General features: G+C 41.0%; 3 protein-coding genes across 7 annotated transcripts; all 3 read right to left on the minus strand.

Moving 5' to 3' along the window:
- Positions 1–2058: 2058 nt before the first annotated feature.
- gpt (glutamic--pyruvic transaminase) lies at positions 2059–17885 on the minus strand. Of its 5 annotated transcripts, none has more exons than XM_042429671.1 (12): positions 17643–17885; positions 13325–13511; positions 8768–8857; positions 8461–8569; positions 8160–8293; positions 6740–6983; positions 5795–5874; positions 5574–5710; positions 5180–5354; positions 4103–4258; positions 3233–3345; positions 2059–2673 (listed from the first exon to the last, which is right to left on the minus strand). In XM_042429671.1, exons 1-12 carry the CDS (start codon positions 17675–17677, stop codon positions 2583–2585), a joined length of 1551 nt encoding a protein of 516 aa, XP_042285605.1. In that variant the 5' UTR covers positions 17678–17885; the 3' UTR covers positions 2059–2582. The 5 variants fall into 5 exon arrangements, with proteins under 5 accessions (XP_042285605.1, XP_042285606.1, XP_042285607.1 ...); XM_042429672.1 differs by having other exon boundaries at positions 17786–17878; XM_042429673.1 differs by lacking the exon at positions 17643–17885 and adding an exon at positions 14070–15389.
- fuz (fuzzy planar cell polarity protein) lies at positions 15473–17636 on the minus strand. The gene has a single exon (XM_042429677.1). It carries the CDS (start codon positions 17401–17403, stop codon positions 16090–16092), a length of 1314 nt encoding a protein of 437 aa, XP_042285611.1. The 5' UTR covers positions 17404–17636; the 3' UTR covers positions 15473–16089.
- Positions 17886–19039: 1154 nt separating the features above from the next.
- On the minus strand, positions 19040–20565 carry LOC121909227 (guanine nucleotide-binding protein G(I)/G(S)/G(O) subunit gamma-5-like). The gene is made up of 3 exons (XM_042429680.1): positions 20384–20565; positions 19559–19701; positions 19040–19323 (listed from the first exon to the last, which is right to left on the minus strand). The coding sequence occupies exons 1-2, from the start codon at positions 20549–20551 to the stop codon at positions 19576–19578; spliced, it is 294 nt and encodes a 97-aa protein (XP_042285614.1). The 5' UTR covers positions 20552–20565; the 3' UTR covers positions 19040–19323; positions 19559–19575.
- Positions 20566–20669: the final 104 nt, after the last annotated feature.

Below are 20669 nucleotides of genomic sequence, written 5' to 3' on the forward strand. Positions count from 1 at the left end.
ACATACACACACACATAACCTGCAGTAGGCCTACCATCCATCATCCCAACTTGCTTTGAAACTGCAGACTAGGCAATAAAATTAATGACAGATTAATAGAGACAAAGTAGTTGATAAACTATGTACAGTCTTTTGAGCCTGAACTCAAGCTGTACAACATCATTATTAGAGGTGGCAATTTCAGCAGATACAGCTGGCCTTGTCACAGATATACATGTGATCTGGGGAGCGACCTCACTCTGAAATCATATTACTTCGCTAATTATCAGGAGTTCAGCCTCTCTACAAGTTGATACTGTGGCCTCAAGTGGCAATTACAGGACGTCACATTGAATTTCCTTAATTTTCCAAGATTCTCTTCATTCATTTGCTTTAAAGGTGCAGTGTGCAGAATTTAGTGGCATCTAGCGGAACAGACTTGGCAGAATAAATGGAATATAATATATAATATTCATAAGTGTGTTTTAATTCATCTGTAATCACCTGAAACCAAGAATTGTTGGGTTTTCGTTACCTCAGAATGACCCCTTTATATCTACATAGGGAACAGGTCCTCTTCCACGGAGCCCGCCATGTTGCACCAACATGTTTCTACAGTAGCCCAGAATGGACAAACCAAACACTGGCTCTAGAGAGGGCCTTTTGCATTTTCAACATGTTTCGCAGTAGGTTCTCCTTCATGCTTGACAGAGAGGGGTGAGGGGAAGGGGTATTCAGTTGGTTGCAATTTGCAGCCTCACTACTAGATGCCACTAATCCTACACACTGGTCCTTTAAAGCTGCACTAATCAATACTTTTTATATTAACAATAGATTAAATGACTATATGTAAGGTGAAGGGGGTTGCTTGTAGTGACAAAGATAATTACCACAAATATCTGTAGTTCCCCTGGGCTGTACAGAGTTGTATAACCCGGTGAACTTGGTTGAACTTTTGGCTTTCTGGCCTGCAAACCAGAATTCACCAATGCTGGTCACAAAACCAAACACACTGTTAGCATAATACTTGCCCAGTGCTAAATTGCAAACAAACAAAATTAGCTGGCGAACATGGTTGAGCATTTAGCTGTGAAAAAAGCTAGATATTTCCCTCAGAAATTGGTAGAGAGCAAAACCAATCTAAAAGGAGAGTGGATGTTGAACCTAGATTCACCAGTTGGCCAAAAACATGACTCAAATGAATGCTAATGTTGCTCTGTGGGTGTGTAAATACAATTGTTTGCTAATTTGCCACAACTACTTCATAAGGTAATATCAATGCAGAGTTTTATGCTGCCACAAAGTGGACAAACAAATTAATTATTGCATATTTTACGACATTTTTATTAGGCTAACAGGAAATGAAATAGGTCAAGCATGCGACAAACATGTGAAACATTAACTACTGGCTACAGGTGCTGTATGTTATTTACTTTTGTGATAAAACCATTGAATGTTTTCTCTGTGACAAGCTAAAAAGTAGTGTAACACTAGCACAAGTAGAGAAAAGTCACTGAGGTGACCTAGTGATATCTATCAAAACTTTGCTAACACTAGCTAACATTAGCCACCATAAACTGCTAGGCATATCAGACCAAATAAGACTGTAAAACCCCTGAGTGTACTGAATTGACCAATGTTGTGTTGTATTGCTGTCTTTTAAACATTACATAGTCTCAGTGTTTGCTACCTTTGATAAGTAATATTTTAAGAGTGAACATTGTCCTTCATGCTTAGTGTATAAACACACAGATTGAAACTGACTAACCACTGCAAGTTAATGTTTGACTTGGAATGAAAACTGAAGCAAAAAATGGTCAAAATATCCAATATAAACTAAATTTCTTTTCAAATATCCCTCCAAAAAAGAAAATAAGATTAATAATAAGAATACTTTACTACATTTATGACATTTGGTCTCATAACACCTTCACTCAACAGGCTCAGTGGAAGCATGCGGTATAAAGACCCACAGTGCCCTAACAGTCTTCCATAAATGTTCACGATCAAAGGAATATTACCTATTTATCTTACTGTTAACTCTACAGACATGTGAAAACTCAAAATAATAAGACATAATCTTTAGAATCACATTTATTTTGGTTTTACAAAACCATTTCTGAATCATACAAATGGGACTTCGGCATATTTTCCCTGTCAAGTAGGTAGGAATGGAATATTTCAACTATTTTATCACCATTTCAAGCAGCATTACCTTTTCTCCAGTTGAAGCCTATTTTTTTTTTTAGTTTGGCATACACACAGATGAGCTACCTCTCATTCTTAAAAATACACAGCTACAGTATAGAGAACATACATCCTTCAAAGCTGAAACAAGAAGATGAAGTCTTTGTCATAGCAAACTGACACATCTCTAAATTCATTTCTTCATCTCCAGTTTTGTTTTGTTTTCCAACACCAGTGACTTATATACAGTCCGTAAATGCCCAAATGAGAAAGTTGAGAAAAGGCTAAAGTGTGTCATCACAGAGACCACCAGAGCCGACCAGAGCCGAGTAGTGAAGGCACTTATTAGGTACAGATAAATTCTGATTTAGAGTTCTTTTTTTTTTGGTGGTTGGTGGGATAACAGATGTGGAAATTTAGGAATATTGCTGGGTGAATTTCTGATGGAACTCCTTCACTTTGTTCAGCAGGATCTTCAGCTTGTCTGTCGGTGGCAAGATGGTCATTCTGGGTGTGTAGGGGAAGAAAAGAAAGACAAAAATTAACTCTTATTTTTATGGACTTTGACGAATCACCTAAGAATCATTAAAAGGGGTAATTTAATAACTAGAGAGAGTGTGCCGGGAGAAAATGTGTTAAAAAAAGACGATCTCTCTCTTCCTTGAACCTCAGCACAAACTTTTTTCAAGCAGCCAGTTGAAAACACTTACAATTAATGCTCAAATTTAAATGTATTTTTCAAACAAAGGAGTAAATATAAAAGGAAGTTTTGGCCAAATTAGTTTGCTACCATTTTAATACTCAAGTTATCATTTAATATTTTCCAAGCAAACATAACAAAAATTTGATGGCTTCAGCTTCTTAAATGTAAAAAAAAAAGAAAAGCAAATGCTTCTTTCTCTGTCTAACATTATAGTAAATTTAATATCTTTGGATTGTGGACTGTTGGTTTTCACTATTTTCTTTAGTTTCATAAAACAAACGATTAATTAATTGAGAAGATAATCAGCAGAATAATGAATAATCTAAAAAAATATTTAGTTGCAGTCCTGGAAGTGTTCTGTACCTGAAGTGGTAGCTTCCATCCCTCTGGCCAAAGCCGCTTCCAGGTACGAGGCAGATCCCAGTCTCCTCCAGCATCTTCATGCAGTAAAACATATCTGGTTGCTGACCTTTTTCCTATCAGAGAAGAAAATAAACATTACAATGTTGAAGCTTGATATTCTGGTAATATGGGACAATTTCAAGTATATTTGGAATTCAGCTGCTTCAGAATTTAGGACTGCACAACATCTCCGTTTAAACTGCTAATGGTAATGTGTTGCTAAAGAAGCTCTGTCTTTTGACTGAGTGTGTATATTGTGGTGTTTTTGCGCAGCCCAAGACAAAGTAACACTGTGACTGTGTAATCACAATGGCAAGCAGAGTCACTGGGATTGATCAGGTGTCGTTAGGTCAGCTTTACTCTGACCTTATCCTCTGTAAGGCTAATCAGATTCTCAGTGGCTCGGCTCATCTACCCTCCCTGAAATTCCAACTGAGCAGTCAACCTTGGGACAGAATTGAAACACAAGCTATTGGAAATCATTTGTTCCCTTTAGCAAACAAGGTGGTGGATGCACAGTGCACTGAATCTGGATAAAGAGTTATTCAATCCATTTTGGTGTAGTGTATTAGATGTTTCCATGAGTATTTAATTTATAACATGAGAGTTTGGGGGGAATAAGGGCTGTTAAGGCCATGAAAAGAAATAAAAGAGAAATAATCAGAGGACATAATGATTTGTGTGAGAGTCTTAAGAAAAACATCTTGTATACCTCCATCATGTATTATTTTCCTCTCTTTTTTCTCTTGATCAATGTAATTTCCTTGAAGGGACAATACACTGAAACTTGAATCATTACAAAACATTTACAGGAGTAGGTTAAGGACTGACCGTGGCCTCTTTGATGGCCTTTTCAGGGATGGTTATGCGAGGGAAGGAGTACATGGCGCCCTGCACAGGATTGCAGCTGATGCCAGGAACCGTATTTAGAACCTGCTCTGTAAGTGTGGCCTTCTCTGCTAAGGCACTTAGAGTGGCTGTGCGCTCCTGGATATGAGAGAGGAAGAGAAGAAAATACAGAATAGAGAGGGGCAGAGAAAAAAAAAAGTGAAGCAAAGAGAGATGCTACAAGAATCAGTAAATACTGGAAACATTTGTGACGCCAGCGATCTCAGGTGCTTTGACCATGACAGAATAATTTGTCTCATGTTAGCAATTCCTTGTTTTGTCAAGCTCAAGGAGGTCTGGAGAATAAACACTGAGATTTTTAGAAGTCTTGAGGTAAAGGTTTGAAAATGACCACTTCTGGAAATAGGAACTCTACTTAGTGTTGTGTTTCAATACAATTAAGTTGTCTCCTGCCTGATTTTATTAATTGGAAATGAAACAATGGCCCTCTTTGTTTCTGGCCTTTTCTAACAGGGTTTTCTGCTTGAATTTTTCCAGACTTCTGTGAGCGACATGAGGTGGATGAATGGCTGATTATATGAATTACATGGGGTAAACAAAGACTCTTTTTACACACAAGACAATGTCACACCTACAAGAGGTCATGATTCACTACTCATGAATGAAAAATGCTTTCAGTTTCAGACATTTATACACAATGAAGACAACAACAATACATTTTTCAAAAGTCTGAATTGTCAAAAAGCAAAACAGCTTCACGGTTTATACAATATGTTTCAAGACAAGGAAAGATAGTGACATATTAATTGAAATCATTTTCATCTGTTTAAAATAAGTTTTAAACTCAAATTAGCAAATTATAACATAAAACAAATTGCTAGCTAAAATCCATTATCCACAGCAATTAACTATACACATATTGTAAGAGAAATTGTGATGATGTGGGTGTCAGTGTATTGAAAACATATGACAGGAGATCATGTTGCAATACATTACTGTATTGATTACTTGTCCCATCCTGCTGTGAATAATGAGGGTAGGAGAATGTGGACTGTGTACCTTGATGAAGTTGTTGTACGAGGGCTCGCCAGGCTGCGGAGGGTTGACCACCAGATCCATCAGAGCCTGTCCAGGAACAGGCGGACACAGGCGGACTGACACCAGCTTGGTCAGCTGGGCCTTCACATCATCATCCATGTTGATAATCTCCATGTAGCCTCCACGGAAGCCGCACCTGAGACGGCAACGAAAATATTGACAGATGTTTTCTTTAGTGTTTGAGTTGAGATTTGCGAATCAAAAGCTTTGCCAATGAAGAGATCATTATAGAAAGCTAGTTGAAAGATGAATTCTTCTTACAATGACTTATAAACAACTATGAGGAACTGATTTCCAACAACATTTTATCAAGATGTAACAGACTTATCCAAGCATTGAAAATAAGATGACTCACTCTCCCATGTAACACTTTGAGGTGGAGTGGAAGGATGCCAGTTCCACTGTATTCGAGTACTCTGGCCCCATCTCAAACAGCACCTTCTTAAAAGAGTGGAACTGGCAACCTTCAGCATACACATTATCCTGGTACACCTGAAGAAAGATAGGGACAGAATGTAATTGGGGTACCGAATACAATAAAGCAGGTAGATGTTAAAAGAGATGCAGGGACATTACCTCATCAGCCATGAGGAAGAGACGTTCCTTTGCTGCAAATCGGATTACATCCTCGATGCACTGTCTGCTCTGAACCTGACCTGTGGAGGAGAAGGAGGCTCATTATGGGCAAAAGGTTTCAAATGGTTATGTCGTTTTGCTGCCATCTAGTGACTGTTCTCTGAGCAGTGCATGAAATTTTTGGTTACACAACTACAACAAAGGGGAAGACAAATTAATGTATAGACCTCATGCAGAAAGGATTTAATACCAAGTAACTTAATTTCATGGTATCTTGGTCAAAGTGCCTACTCCCCTTTAAAATATGCAAGTCTTCGGATAAACACAGAGTTCCAAAGAGGCCAAATCATCTGGGACAAAAATAACAAAAACAAGTTTCAAGGTTCACACCCACATTTTTTTCTGGGGATTTTCAACAACATCTTGCCGTCTTCCTCAGCAAATGGAGTTTGTTCAGTTGTCATGGAAAAAGTTCACATTGTTAGGTTGTGAGCTGTCTCCAACACCCCAGACAATTGAACAAACCTGACCACTGAGGAAAACCACGTGATGCAGCTGAAAACTACTGTTTTTAAGGTCAAGAATGAACTTTGAGACTCAAATGCTAAATTATTTGATACATCAATGGGAACAGTATCAAAAATCATTACAACATATTCCAAATATAAATTGGAATGACAAGAAGTCACATGCCCAAATGAACCATCAGGAAAATGAAGGATTCATATATGAAATATTGTAAACAGACCTAAAACCTAATTTGAGACCTTCAACCTTTTGGTCACATAAAAATGAAAATCCTTTTTTACACTCTTTTTGTCTATTCCCTATAATTAACACTACTTTATTATCTAGAGTGCTGAAGGAAACTAATCTTTATTAAAAGGCACTTATTACTGTTGTAAAACATCACAGCAGTGTTAATTTTGACCAAGGGTGATTTACCGGTGGGGTTTCCAGGGTTGATGATGCACAGGGCTCGGGGGTTGCAGTGGCGTCGGGCCTCATCCAGAGCACGCTGCAGCTCGCTGATGTCCAGACTCCAGCACTTTTCCTCATTAAGGTAATAGTTGATCTGCACAGCACCCAGTTCAGCCAGCGCAGCCGAGTACAGGGGATACTGAGGTATGGAGATCATGACGCCGGAACGGGTGGCACCCTCGCCACACACCAGCAGCTTCAGCATGGTCTAAGAAGGCAGAGGGGAGGTCAAAAAAAGATATTTAAGATGAGAACAGTGACTTGAGAAAACAAGTGAATTCAGCAGTGTTACTAGCATGTATGTGATGACATTTTAAAATCATGTATACAGAGTAGTTTTGCCCACACACCAATTTATCTACATAGAAACATGAGTAAAAAATAGGAAAAGGAAATAGGTGCACCTTTCCTGCACTGAATTTCAGTCTGGTGCTCTGCCTTGCTACTTTGGCCTGAAGGCTTCATCAGAGCATACAGTGAGTTCTTTTTTAATTGCAACACTTTTCTTATCTTGAACACTGGTACATCTTGTTTTTTGCTCTCAAATGCATATTTGTTTTCCTTCTGGTTGCTGCTTGTATGATGAGTTCTTTAACAAGACTGACAGTCTACAGCAATGCTAGAGGCTCTGTGAGGCTGTATTAGACACAGTGGTGCTTTGAGCTAAATGCTAAAAATAGCATACCAACATAATCACAATGACAATGCTACCATTGTGGTGTTCAGCGGGTGTAATGTTTACCATATTCACTGAACACAAAGCACAGCTGAGTGTGATGGAAATGTCAGTTTTGTTGTTCATGCACCAAACTAGTGGACAAATTAAAAATTTGAACTGATGGTGGCCCTTGGTGAAAAGTTAGGGGATCACTAGAGTTAATATAATTTCATCCTGAGGAGGACATGAATATCTGTACAAAATTTCATGGCAATACATCCAATAGTTGTTGAGACATTTAGCTAAAAGCCACAAATGTGAACATTATGGTGACGCTGGAGGAAAAGTCAGGGAATCACCAGAGTCATTAGGATTCATCCCCTGGGCAATGTCTGTACAATATTTTCACGGCAAGACATCCAAGAGGTGTAGAGATATTTCCGTCTCAGCCAAACTGGTGGGCCGACAGACTGACATTGCCATCCCTGGAGCCATACTGCTAACATGGCTAAAAAGGGAGGTCACTGATGTCACAAATGCTCTGATGAAGGTGTCAGTTGAAAATACATCTGTTTTGTCAGTTCAATGTTGTAAAGAAATTTAGTTCAAACTGATCAAGACATACAACTGTAGTGTTTTGTGATTATATTTTCTTTTGGGGAAAACAAACATAACTGACTAAAGGTACAACAGAGTCACAAAGTCAAAATCAGAGGTGTTTTGTACCACAATGCCATCGCTGGCCCCTGTTGTGAGGTAAATGTTGTCTGGGTCACAGGGCACACCACCATCCCTTCGCTCAACGTAGCGGGCCACATCCTGACGCACAGAGTCTATGCCCTGACTGGCACTGTAGGCACCTGAGGGAGATTCATATTGAGACAATAGAAGTTGCTATGACAACTTGAGGCTTTAACACAGCAAAGCAACACCAGGAGTGTATAAAGAGACTAAAGATGGTAATAAGCGCCTGCAGTTACATAAAGCTTATTGTGCTTGCACAGAAAACCAACACACTCATACACACCCATACTGTTCCCTCCACAGGACTGCAGAATGCGACGTGCTCTACTTTTAGCATCCTCTGGGAATGTGCTGTCATTCAGCAGCTCAGGGTAGGAGCAGAGCGCCAAGACCTTGAAACAAAGAGAGGTGTGAGTATAACGAATAGATGGGAGATGATGCAAAATCCGGCTCGGATTCTGGGGTAAGACTCAAAAAACTGATCAACACTGATTTATTTAAGGAGGAAGAAATCAGATTAATAGACACAGAAGTCAAAGGGGAAGTGATATATTTAGATGAGAGGTTGGGGGAAGGGTTTAGGAACAGACCTGTCTGAAGAAAGTGATTGGCTGCTGGCCCATAGCATGGGCGTCCCCAATATTGGCCTTTATGACCTCAGCAAAGGGCTTCTTCATTCCCTGCAGGACATAAACACAACATAAAGGGGTGGTTATAGATCTAAAAAAAAAGGAAATGAGTGTTAACAAAAGACACATTGCAAGAGCTGTTACATAATTGTGTGTTATGTTCCTGTACCTTCAGCAAATAAATGGGGAAATGAAATAAAAAAAACATGGTCACCAAAGAGAATGGGGTTGGCTGAGAACCGATACCACCCCACACTGCACCTAAACAACCTTGACACCGCAAATTCACACAGGCTTAAACACATACATAACTTTTCCATGAATATTTAAGTCACAAGAGGTTGAAAGCTCAGCAGCTGCACGGTGCACCGCGGGTTCAGTTGTTTATTCAAAACTGCTTGCAGGGATGGATTATATTGGCTGTTGGTTGTACTGAACTGACTTTCCTGCTGTGGGAACATGTATAGAAGTGGTGGAAATAGAAATATTCACCAGGCTACAATGCTCAGTCCACTACTTCCTATACTGTCCATCAAGTAGCTTGTGGCCTGTCCCAACTGTTCTGGACAAAAATTTGGACTAATAGGACTAAATGCTTCAAACAACGTGTCAGATGGACGGGTTTACCCACAGATTAAAATATCTTAGCAAATGTTTTATGAGGACGGAAATTCATTCAACACATTTATCAAGATTCATACATACAATGTGTTTTGGTAAGAAACAGAATTCCGATTGTTTATCAAAACAACTCCAAAGGGCACCTTTAATTTAGAGGTTTCTAATAAATAAGATCTTCTAGGTAAGAACATGAACTCCAGAAGTAACTAAATTCTGTTTCAGCATTATTCAGGAAAGCCATGCAAGCTATCAGCTGTTCCCTCTCTCAGCTACATTATTGTTTTTTTCTCTGTCACACACACTGCTGCTCACATTATAAAGTGCAGTACATTTCTTTACTGACAGAAATGAGTGTTTAAAATAGTTTATTAGGGAGGATACAATGCAGCACTGCACCAGACGCAGAAACCATTTGGTATTTGAAACGGCCTCGATGTATGTGCAGATAATATGTGCGAACATGGGAACAAAGTTTCAACCTATGCAAACTACCTTATCACAGTGATACCATTAACCCTCTGACACATAAACACTAAGACATACATTACACAGCAGCGTTTAACCTCGCCAGTGTACACGTGTAAGATCTGGCTTGAGGACATCAAAGCAGCAATAAACTGAATGTCTAAAAATAATTAGGAGAATTTATTACCAAAATAGAGGTATACTGTGTGTATATAGATATATATATATATAAACATATACTGTACATATATATGTATATATGTATATAATATACTACTATATTAATATACGTATATTACTGGTTTCCAGGCCAATAATATAAAGTTTGTGTTTGTGTAAAGATAATCTCTTGCACAGCTGAGACCACAGAGGACAAAAAGGCACAAAGACACGTGCACAAAGACAAGCACGAGCACATACACGCTGTTAACACCAGATGTTTGGAACAGCGTGACATTGCAGAGACGCCACAAATGGAGTGTCACACCATCACCCTGTGGAAACCAAAACAGTGCAGAGAAGCCGCAAATGGAGCCTCACACCATCACCCTGCGGAATTCAACTGAGCCCGTTGTTTGATTTGTCCAATCCCACTCAGATTTTAGGAAACTGGAGTCTCCTGCTCTCTCATTGGTCACAGAGTAGAGGCGTCTCTCAGTCTGGGCCAATAAAAATACACAGGGCAAATAACACCCCTAGGTCAATGGGACCATCACGCCCATTTGTGATGGGACCTTTTGGAAACAAACTGACCTCTGCTCCTGAGAACCAAATCAAAGAGTCTGTGGTTTTTGTCCTTCGTCGCTGATAAAACAGTCCAGCAAATAATGCTGAAGTCCCAGCAGAACTTCTTTTCTTCTGCCAAGACTTAACAAAGGAAATATTTCATTAATGGTGTAATACACCAAACGCCCATGTAAAGCTGTATAAAGTATTAGGCTCAGATAATAAACTAAGATAAGAGAGTTCACTTTGCATAATTTGACTGCGTGTTACTCAAGTTTCATTGGTTTCTTAATTTCAGTTGTGCTCTGTTTACTTCTCAGATCAATGCATGTGAGATGCAAACTCATGGGAAACATTTCTGGAGGTTTGCATATTGCCTTTCTTTCTGGCAGAATACGTTTAAAGACTTTGACAAAAAAACTGCTTTGTATGTCTGTCCCCATAGCGACTGTTCGGGTTTTAGAAAACATTTCAAAAAGGTCCCCATTCACTATCAGCGAGCTGCTCATTAGGACAAAACAAAGACCACAATGTAATAACTGCATGTGCAGCTTTTATCTGTGCACTTGCTAACTGATGCAGTAAGTTGGCTCAAAGTGTGTCTTGTTTCTATTCCCTGTTGCCTTCAACAACTAACACATCTTTAGTATTAGGGGGAAAAATGAGAACAAGGAAATAATTGTACCATAAATGAAAAGCAAAGAGTTCAGTTCACAAAAACAAGGTGTGTAGGAAACAGGAGTAGGAGGATCACAGTGTGTATTCATGGTGTTTAATTCACTGAAAAAAGCAAGAATACCTCTGTGACCTGTTTCCCAAAGTAATCAAACACCATCCAAACCTTAAACCAAAGTTGGAAAAGGGAGTGCTAGTAAAATGAAGGGGAGTGTGTTTTGATTGTGCTCAGAGCAACAGTTGAAAGTCTTCAGAAGCACAGTTATGTTTTTCTAAAAACTATTGAGTAAGCTGGGAGGACTGCATTTCATTACTTGGGGTACATTTCTGCCTTCTGGCAGGCAGTTGTACTATTGAAAAGACTGGCAGTGGTACAGTATGCAGTTAGTGAACAAAGAAATCACAGCACTTCCCCTGTCCTGGATAGAACTATTAATGAAGAGTTCATTACTGATTGTATACGGTATGAAAATGCTCCCATCCCTCAATATCTTGCCTGAGCTGCAATTCCATCTGCTTTTTGAACATCTTGATATAGTTTCGATAACGCCTGATCAAACTATTGTACAGCTGAGAAGAAATTAAATATCCCTTGGAGTGAGGGGATCAGCTGCAGATAAGCATTGGTCAGAGCAAACAGAAGAGAAAATCTTTGGTTCCAGTGAGCCATCTGGTTAAAAGGTCACCACTTCATTATAGTCATTACAATCCCTGCTGGTCCATGTTGCTGTACCTTTCACCTGTGCAAGAACCTGTTCACATACTCATCCCTTCCTGAGCAAAGCACTCAAGAGAGGACAGTTTTCACACCAGACTGCACTCTGCACACTAACAGCTGGTTGCCACATCACCATAAAAAGTGTAAAAGGACGGGATCGAACAGTGCTTTTAAGAAGCTAGAAACGAACAAATGGTCTGTATTCATAGTGCCAATAAGATAAAAAGGACATATAACATTGTGGATTAAAAACAAAAGAAATTTCTAGTATGGATTAAAAGTTAATATCTATTAAATAATATCTATTATTATATAATAGATATTCCTACTGATTACTAGACTTTTGAGACACTCATTAACTACAAAGATGCTTGTCTAAGCTGTTAAAATTAAATGGTGCAGTGGCGGTGAGATCAGCCAAGCTGGATATTTCTGACGGTGGGAACTGTCGGAGGTAAAGTGAGGTAACAGATATGTACATGACAAGTAGGTCACACGGTGAGACACATAAACAGGACAGAGAAAAACAAACTGTCTCTGGTTTAAACTGTGGACTTTCACCTTCCTCTTAGGATCTCTCTATAAGCAACTGTGGTTAAGAAGCAGACGGGGGGTGGGGGAGGTGAAACAGCAGAAAAAAACGATGAGTGGCTTAAAAAACAGGAGTTAGAGATTAACATTGCAGAACAGAAACCAGTCGGTGAAATTTGATGGTATGACACATTATCAGGATCATACCGGTCTACAAATTATCTGATAATTATCAGCCTCAGGAATTACTAATTAACTGATGGACTTTGTGTTATCACTTTCCAAGCTTCTTCCCTGCCCTGTTGGGATAATGTTTAGATGGTAATAGTAAGTACATAACCAGGAAGCCAAAAACACAACCATTTATCATACATGCACCTTGTCATAAAAAATTTCAAGACCAATTAAAATTTTAAGTTGCCAGAGAGTCAAATATATTATGGCAAGTTTGGACAGATATAAGTACCAATTCCCCAGTCTTTTATTTAAAACAGAACAGAAAAACAGAAAACTGCTGTTAAGTTTCATCTTGTTAGAGTACTAAATTGTAGTTTAGTCATTTTTTTTTATTTAAAATTTGCTGAGTAAACTGAATAATACAAAAAGTACAGCTTTTTTTCTGTCCATAGTCGCAGAGTCCCTGAAAAGAGAGAATGTGAACTACACAAAAATCATTTTGAAATGCGCAGATGAGAAGTGTGTCTATCACAGAGCAGATACACATTCCACAGAGGACAGAGAGATGGCACATAGTTTGTGATCAAATGGCCTGCGGTACAAACCTCTGAGAGCTCCCTCTCTAGCTCCACAGCCCGCTGCACGATGGGCCCCCGTACGGCATACTCCACCTTCTTCACCGTGGGGTTCATGGTGTCAATGGTCAACACCTTGGCCCGGGATGCCACTCCATTCTCGGACATTTTCTCTTTGGGGAGCCCACGTCGCGTTGCGCTCAGACTCGACAAGGCTCTGCCGGGAGAGGAGGAGGACAGAGGGGGAGAGGTCAGTGAGCGGACCCTGGGACCACCGGCCCGCTGCGCTCCACTGCTAACGGCTAACATCTCGTTTCGCCCTCGGCTTAAAAGCCGAATGTTTCTGGATGATAACAACTGCATCCGTGTGGCTGACATGTTACGCGGCCCTTTTTTGGGGGAAGTTTAAAAGCCTCTGCGGTGCTCGGCGACCTGCACCAACGCCGGTTGCTTCACTCGAGAAGAGTGGAAGCTGAAAGTTGTGCAAGAGCAGCCACCGCACTCCTAAAAATGACTAAGCGATCGGACCTTTGGACTTTTCACAGGTGATAGTGCTCATGGGGCCTCGACAAAATAGATATAAAATCCCGGGATGCTTCCTAGGATCCTGACTGCATCCACACACACACATACACACACGCACACTGACTAAGCTTTTCACTCTGAAGTTTTGGGGTATGCACTCTGCACACATGGCAACACTACAGCCAGCCCCCTTTGTGTGGCTTCGTGTCCATCATTTATCCCACCCCCTCTCCTCCGTTACCCTACGCACCGTCAGGCTGTCAGTCAGGCTCGGCTCTCCGGTTACTGAGCCTACGGCGTTGCACTACAGACTCAGATGGATACAACCAGCGAACCAGGTGCGGCTTCCAACTTTGTCCCGATCTCACTGCACTGCCCCCTCACTTTACTCCTGCAGCACCAGTGAGTGCAGTTTTGGGAGGAGACTTTGGAAGCTACTTTTTGTGAACGAAATAATTATGAATGCTCCTCCTATTTGGACTTGGGTCCACTTAAGTTTCCTCCAGCTTCAGAGGAGGGGACAGGGAGGTTTAATGCAAATTCCCTTGAAAAAATGTGTGTTGACTGGTGCCATCGGAATAATTTGAAAGATGCTATATCATTCACAAAAAAATCTGCAGAGTGGTTTTGCTGAAAAATCATGATTACTGAAATATTCTTAAAGGCATATAGTATTTCTGTTGCTCTGGTGGTGAGGTCAGACTGGGGGAACAAGGTCAGGCCTACTGACACACTTCCCAGGTTATACTGGGATGGTACTGTGAGGAAATTTCAGCATACAAACTGTTCCCTGACTGACTTTCCTTGCATGGAGAGCAAAGTATCTGGTGATAAACTGTGATAATCTACTTACTGGCATGTCAATAGTCCTCAATGTGACTTTCAGTAAAACTTTGTGACTACACACTGAAATCTGAGAGAGCAAATACCTTTCTAGAGATTACCAGTGCAATTACAAACAACACAAAACACTGCAATTATCATGACTTGAAGTATTCATTCAATAATGGCTTGTGTGTGTGTGTCAACAACTCTGCCAAGGACGATCCCAAGCCCGTCTGAAAAGGGAGGAGGGCTGGACGAGGGGCCAGCAACCTCTCCCTGTAAAAAAAGAACCTCTTGCTACAGAAATACGAACAAGAGACTCAAGAGAAACTACGGACTTTCAGCTGGAGGACGTATGACACTGAGTAGTGAAAGTCAGATTCATTTGGAAGCTACTAGGCTAATGTAATTAAAAGAGGCAGACCACAAAACACCTGGTGCCGTGACCTGGAGGCAGACGTGAAGAGAACTGGCCATATATGGGGACAGCTGGAGAAATTGGCCCAGGACCGGGATGCCTGGAGAGCCTTTGTTGGCAGCCTGTGCCCAAAGTGGGGCTACAGGCTTTAAGTCAAAAATAATTTTGTCAATAGTCACTGCTGCATTAAATGATATGGAATACAGATAGTTGTGTTAATTCACAGAATGGTGAGGTGGTTTCTTGCATATTTGTAGGCAACCTCACATTCACTAATCAGGCTTGTGCTGCTGGGTTTTTCATTGCCTGAAACATGAACATATGAGATATAAGTAACCTACTGTATTGCAACTATTGTGTCCACTGTCTGTGTCGCACAGCAAGAAAATGAACAAGCATAATAAAACATATAACTTCTCATTACCAACTGTATTTATTTAATATTAAAATCTGTGGCAAGAAAAATGTGAAAAGTCTCTCAATTATAGAAAGACCTACAGAAAGCATAGAACTATAATTAGGATTGAAACTAAAGTAAAGTGTTTTTATATTTTTTGAAGGCACATGATTCAAAATGTCATAACAGTGAACAGCAGGCACATCTTCATCCCAGTGTAACATTTTCACATGACTATTTAGTACATTTTTTAGATTCAGTGCAATCTAGGTTGCCAGTGAAGTTAGACACAATTGTGCAACAGTGACTATCTTTCAAGCTCAAAGCAGTTTCACTTTCATATTTTCATCAGCATTAAATTCTTGAACAGCAGTTTACTGAAATGCCTGATCAGACCATTAATAGTGGCATAATTTTCTGTTGTACACGTCTTTCCAGTAGTCTATAAGTCACTGTTTTTACAGAAATCGGTATGGAAGCTAATTTTTCTGCTCCATGATCACTTTGTCAGCAATAACGATAGCAGTGTGTGATTGCAGTTATCAATAAAGATAGAATCAAAATGCCAGTGATGAATACACATTACAGGTGACTGTAATTACATTACAGGGTTCCATATTAAGTAAATAATTAAAGCACAGTGGCTGCAGTGATATCAGAGAGAGTCTGTGTAGCCACTGTACGCAGTGCGAACGTCGGCACTGACAGCGGGATGAGCAGGAAAAGCTGGTGTTGTGGTGTCTGAAGTCCGTAGCTTTTACACTCTTCTGTAACTAAATAGCATTGTAGTGGCTGGTGGGAGAATCCAAGGACAAAGTCCTCTGTGTTGCCTCTCTGAACCCTCTCCTCTGGGGACACACACAATGTCTCCTCCTGGCTGAAGTAGCGTGTAGTGCTGAAGATGTAGAAGAGCTTCAGTAGTTCCCAGCAGCGAGCCTTGGAGGGCAAAGGAGCGTCACCAAGCGGGTGAATAGTGGAAGTCCGCACACAGGACACTGAACGTCGTGTTTCACGGTTGATGAGGAGAAGTGCCAGCACATCAGGACGCAGGGATACAGATCCAGGTAAGCAGCGTTCTCCGACAGCCAAGCAGTCTCTCAAGGTCTCCACCAGAGGTGACCAGAAACGGCCCACCAGCCCACTCTCGGCTCTGTGCAGGGAAGGGCTTGGGCCGCACAGCACACACACATCTGCCCCTGGTAGCAGCTGGAAGCGGAGCAGACGATGAGCCACAGTGGGGCTGCCCTGAGGAAGGAAAACTGGGTAGTCGCAGGAAGCTGATCCAGAGGCTGAGAGGGACCGCATCAAAGCAGAGAGCAGCACAACTTCCTGCGGTGCCAGTCGCCACCACTTTTCAGTGGCCGCCGCTATCCGCCCGTGGACGATGAGGCAACCGAACTCGCTGTCTGCAGCTTGTGCGAAGCCCTCCACAGCCTCTTGAAGAAGAGTGGGGTTTGGAGGCAGTAGGGTGTCAGCACAGTGTGTCAGGTTACCCAGGATGCCCTCTTGCCTATCCTCCAACAGCTGATCAATGAGGCTGAAGCAGGAGCGCAAATCCCTCTTCAGCCGCTCCACATTCCTCACGTTGGCCAACTCGTCCTGACCCAGCACCAGCACCATGCAGTTCCACACATTCTCCAACAGACGCTGTAAACGGATCTCCTCCTCTTTGCTGCTGCTGCCTGCACCACCTTGTCCACCTCCTCCACTCACAGCAATGAGCATCACACTGTCTTGAAAAACTCTCCACACCACTTTCCCGCCGCCTTCAGTCTCACAGCAGGACAACACCACTCCCTGACCACCTCCGAACATGTGGACGCCGTTCAGGGAGCCGATGACCGAGAATGGGAGCTGTTTGGAGGCACCCCTTGTGAAAAGAGGGACCCCACTGCTGGCTGTGAGGCAAAGGAGTTGTAATGACCCATCCTGGAGCATCATCATGGGTTCGAGCTGGGTTCACTGTTGTACACACAGTCAACAGACTCACTCCTCAGCCGCGGCAGATTATTGAACCACTTCAGTTTTCATGGGGTTGATTATACAATGACAATCATTACATCGACAAACTGAACTCGAAAACTCAAGCTAACCAGCCAGCTACTGTGACACAAACTAACGGGTTTACTTGTTTTTGCTAACGTTAGCGGTATTTAACATGCTAATTTAAGGAAGCAAGTTACCGTCGTTTCCACAGCAACGCCGTCCCATGATTCATGCTTCAAACTGCAGGGGAGGAGAACGGTTTCATTCGGCTGGTCGAGCAGCAGTTCCGCGTTACGAGTCACTATTACGACCGCTGATAGAGCAGGATAAGCGGACAGACCTGGGTTCAGTCCCTGGATTTCATGGATGTGTCCATCATCAGCGTTGTTCACCGGTTTTTTTTTCTTTTTTCTTTGTTCTGATCGCCTTTTGCTCACTTCTCGCGAGAGTCGAACCAATCGAGTTCGGCTGATGACGTCAGCGGGCGGCGCTGCGATATCGAGTGCTCAGAGTGTATTACAACACAATTATTTGATTACTAGTGTTTTATCATTATGTATGATTAGGTGCCTTATCTGAACTGCTAGTTACAAATGCCTTACTACACCACCAAACCTGTGATTAATATGTAAAGGACAGCTTTCATAATTTCTCGTCATAAAACAACAGTCAGGTGCCCAAATGAACATTGAAATAGGTTTTTCTTGCCATAATCAGTCCTCTTGTTCATACTGGCCATTAGAAGATCCCTTCATAATGCACTTACAATGTAAGTGTAAGTTTCCTTCTGTACAGGAATACATTAAAACATTTATCTAAAGCTAAGCTTCAGTCATCCACATCTGTCAAATCAAGTAGATATATTTCAGCGTTAGTCTTTTTAGTGCCAAAGTCTCTTTTTGTTACTATACCTGTGTCTATATAGTTTATGTGCACTCAAATTTATGTCTACATTGGTATTTATACTATTTATATTCTGCTTTTTTGCAGTTTTTATCATTTCAATATGAAAGCACATAGTACAGCCCCAATACACAGAAATGTAAATCACTGTCCCTTCTTACATTATGTTTGTGATTATTGTTTTAATGTTCATGTTTATTGCTTTTTCTGTTGACATCTGGATGACACTGAATTCCTTACTTGCTACTTGGCAAAAAAATATGATTTTGATTCTGATTCTTCCACCTCAAAGCAACAGGGAAGCACTGTCGGAGGAAACAAAGAGGGAATTTGATGCTTTCCTTCTCTCGCTTCTCATTCACTCACGTCTTACTGCAGATGCCATCCCATGAACAAAAATACAGCAAACTGTATCGTCTTCTTTACCTTTTACCAGACCAGGAACCTAGAGTTAAGCAAAGAAGTCTTTCTGCTGCAATGAACACAAAACAAAGGAAATACTGTGTCTTTTGAGCTGGTTAAATGTTTCTATTTCATGTTCTAAATATCAGCTGCTTCTGTTATCATCTTTGACTACATGAAAATGCTTCTGACAGAGCTCCATCAGCTGGTTTTCACAAGCAGTTATATCTATCATGTCACTCTGTCAAATCGATGTGTTGCAGGAAACAGAAGGCCAATCAATAAAACATTTGAGTAATAAAGAATGTTTTTATTCATTAAATACAAAAAAGTCCAGAACAGTGATGACTAAAATAGAACAATAGAAAAGGCACAATAATTTACTTGAAAATCACACTGTGCCATGAAAAATAAAACTGTCTCCTTTCTTCTACTGTGGCTGAAAATAGATGGTCATCTTCCTGACATGATTCCAATGTGTTCTACACCCAAAGAGATCCCGTGGCAGTATAATGGCTTGGCATGAGGAGCAGTGTTGAGGTCAACTTTTCCCTGTAGCATCAAAATGAAGGCCTGCAGAGACAGAGATAGAAAATGGATTAGTACTGCCTGTGTTTCATTTTCACTGTACTGAGTCAAATGTATTTAACAGTCATATCAAGGCACCCTTGTGAAAACTTAGGTCTCAATTAAAATGCTACTCTTCAGACATTTCTGTAAAGCTTTTCAAAAAGGAAAAAAAAAAAATCACACCAATTAATTGTTCTGAATGTGTGTGTGTGTGTGTCTGAGTGGGTGGCGGACTCACCAATGAATGCAGTGGTTTCACAAGAAGGAGCAGACCTTCTGCGGCCTGAAAGGGTTGGTGCTGGAGGACACACCGGTGAGCAGAGGGTCTTGCAAGGCGTTTTGCATGCAGAACTGTTGAAGGTCTGCAGCTGCCTGGGAGACCTGGAGACAAAAGACCAGAAACTTAATCCATGACATGGGCGCCGAAGGGGCCTCTCAAACAGACATCCTAAAAAAATGTTTCCCTCAGTTACAACATGGAACAAGACCCATGAGAGAACATACGTGATCGTGATCTCTGGTGCTTCTGAATTGCAATGTGTTGCAGAAACTACTGTCATTATTGATAGGGATATTCTGGGCTATACATTTATTTTTTGAGTCAGTATGTTGTCAAAGATGTCTTTGCGTTAAAATGTTAGCATCTGTTGAAGATATGGAGAAAGGAAACAAATGTATATAAACAATGGGTATGGTAATTACCCACATCAGAAATGGGCCTGTGCCCTCTGGAAATGAATATGATTCACTGGGTTACATTTTCACAAGTTTTATTACTTTTAGGAGGTTACATTGGGTTACAAACCCGGTCATCTTTACTAAACGGCCACGTAGAGGTCTCTTCTTAATCTTTTCTTTCCCAGATGTTGAGTAATTAATCTCTAGAGTACCGTTATACCAGACTTGTTTAATACTTCCCCTTCTTTCCAAGCAACGCCCTGATATTGGTTTGCCTGTTGACTAGCGGCTAACACTGGCACAGCTAGCGCTGCTAGCAGACCGGGCTAACGGTCGAGATGAACCCCCGTTATTTAGTAGAAAAAACAATGAACCCATAAATTACCTTGACTCTGTTTATGCTCGCTTCGAAGCGGAGCTGCTGTACGACTTTTTTCATCGCTATAATATTGGAGGCACCCGACATTCTCGATGTGTATTTCTGAAAGATGAACGCTGGGCGGTGCGTGGGATCTTCGGCTCGATGTTGAGACAAAAGCAAAGATGATGACATCCGGATTCCGGAAGTGTTACGCCGTATTTGGTGACCCGTCAGATTCTGTGATCTGCAGTGATAGAAGCACTTAGATCGTTTACTCAAGTAAAAGTATCAATACCACAATGTAAAAATA

Source organism: Thunnus maccoyii, chromosome 12 (assembly GCF_910596095.1).
Source record: "Thunnus maccoyii chromosome 12, fThuMac1.1, whole genome shotgun sequence".
Lineage (NCBI taxonomy): Eukaryota > Metazoa > Chordata > Actinopteri > Scombriformes > Scombridae > Thunnus > Thunnus maccoyii.

Coding starts and splice junctions, on each gene's coding strand:
- gpt (XM_042429670.1), bottom strand. CDS start 13,672: ATGTCAGCCACACGGATGCAGTTGTTATCATCCAGAAACATTCGGCTT. Junction 8,570..8,767: donor CAATCACTTTCTTCAGACAG/GTCTGTTCCTAA, acceptor CTTTGTTTCAAG/GTCTTGGCGCTCTGCTCCTA. Junction 2,674..3,232: donor GATGGAAGCTACCACTTCAG/GTACAGAACACT, acceptor CTACACACCCAG/AATGACCATCTTGCCACCGA.
- fuz (XM_042429677.1), bottom strand. CDS start 17,403: ATGATGATGCTCCAGGATGGGTCATTACAACTCCTTTGCCTCACAGCC.
- LOC121909227 (XM_042429680.1), bottom strand. CDS start 20,551: ATGTCATCATCTTTGCTTTTGTCTCAACATCGAGCCGAAGATCCCACG. Junction 19,702..20,383: donor CGAGCATAAACAGAGTCAAG/GTAATTTATGGG, acceptor TTTTGTCTCCAG/GTCTCCCAGGCAGCTGCAGA.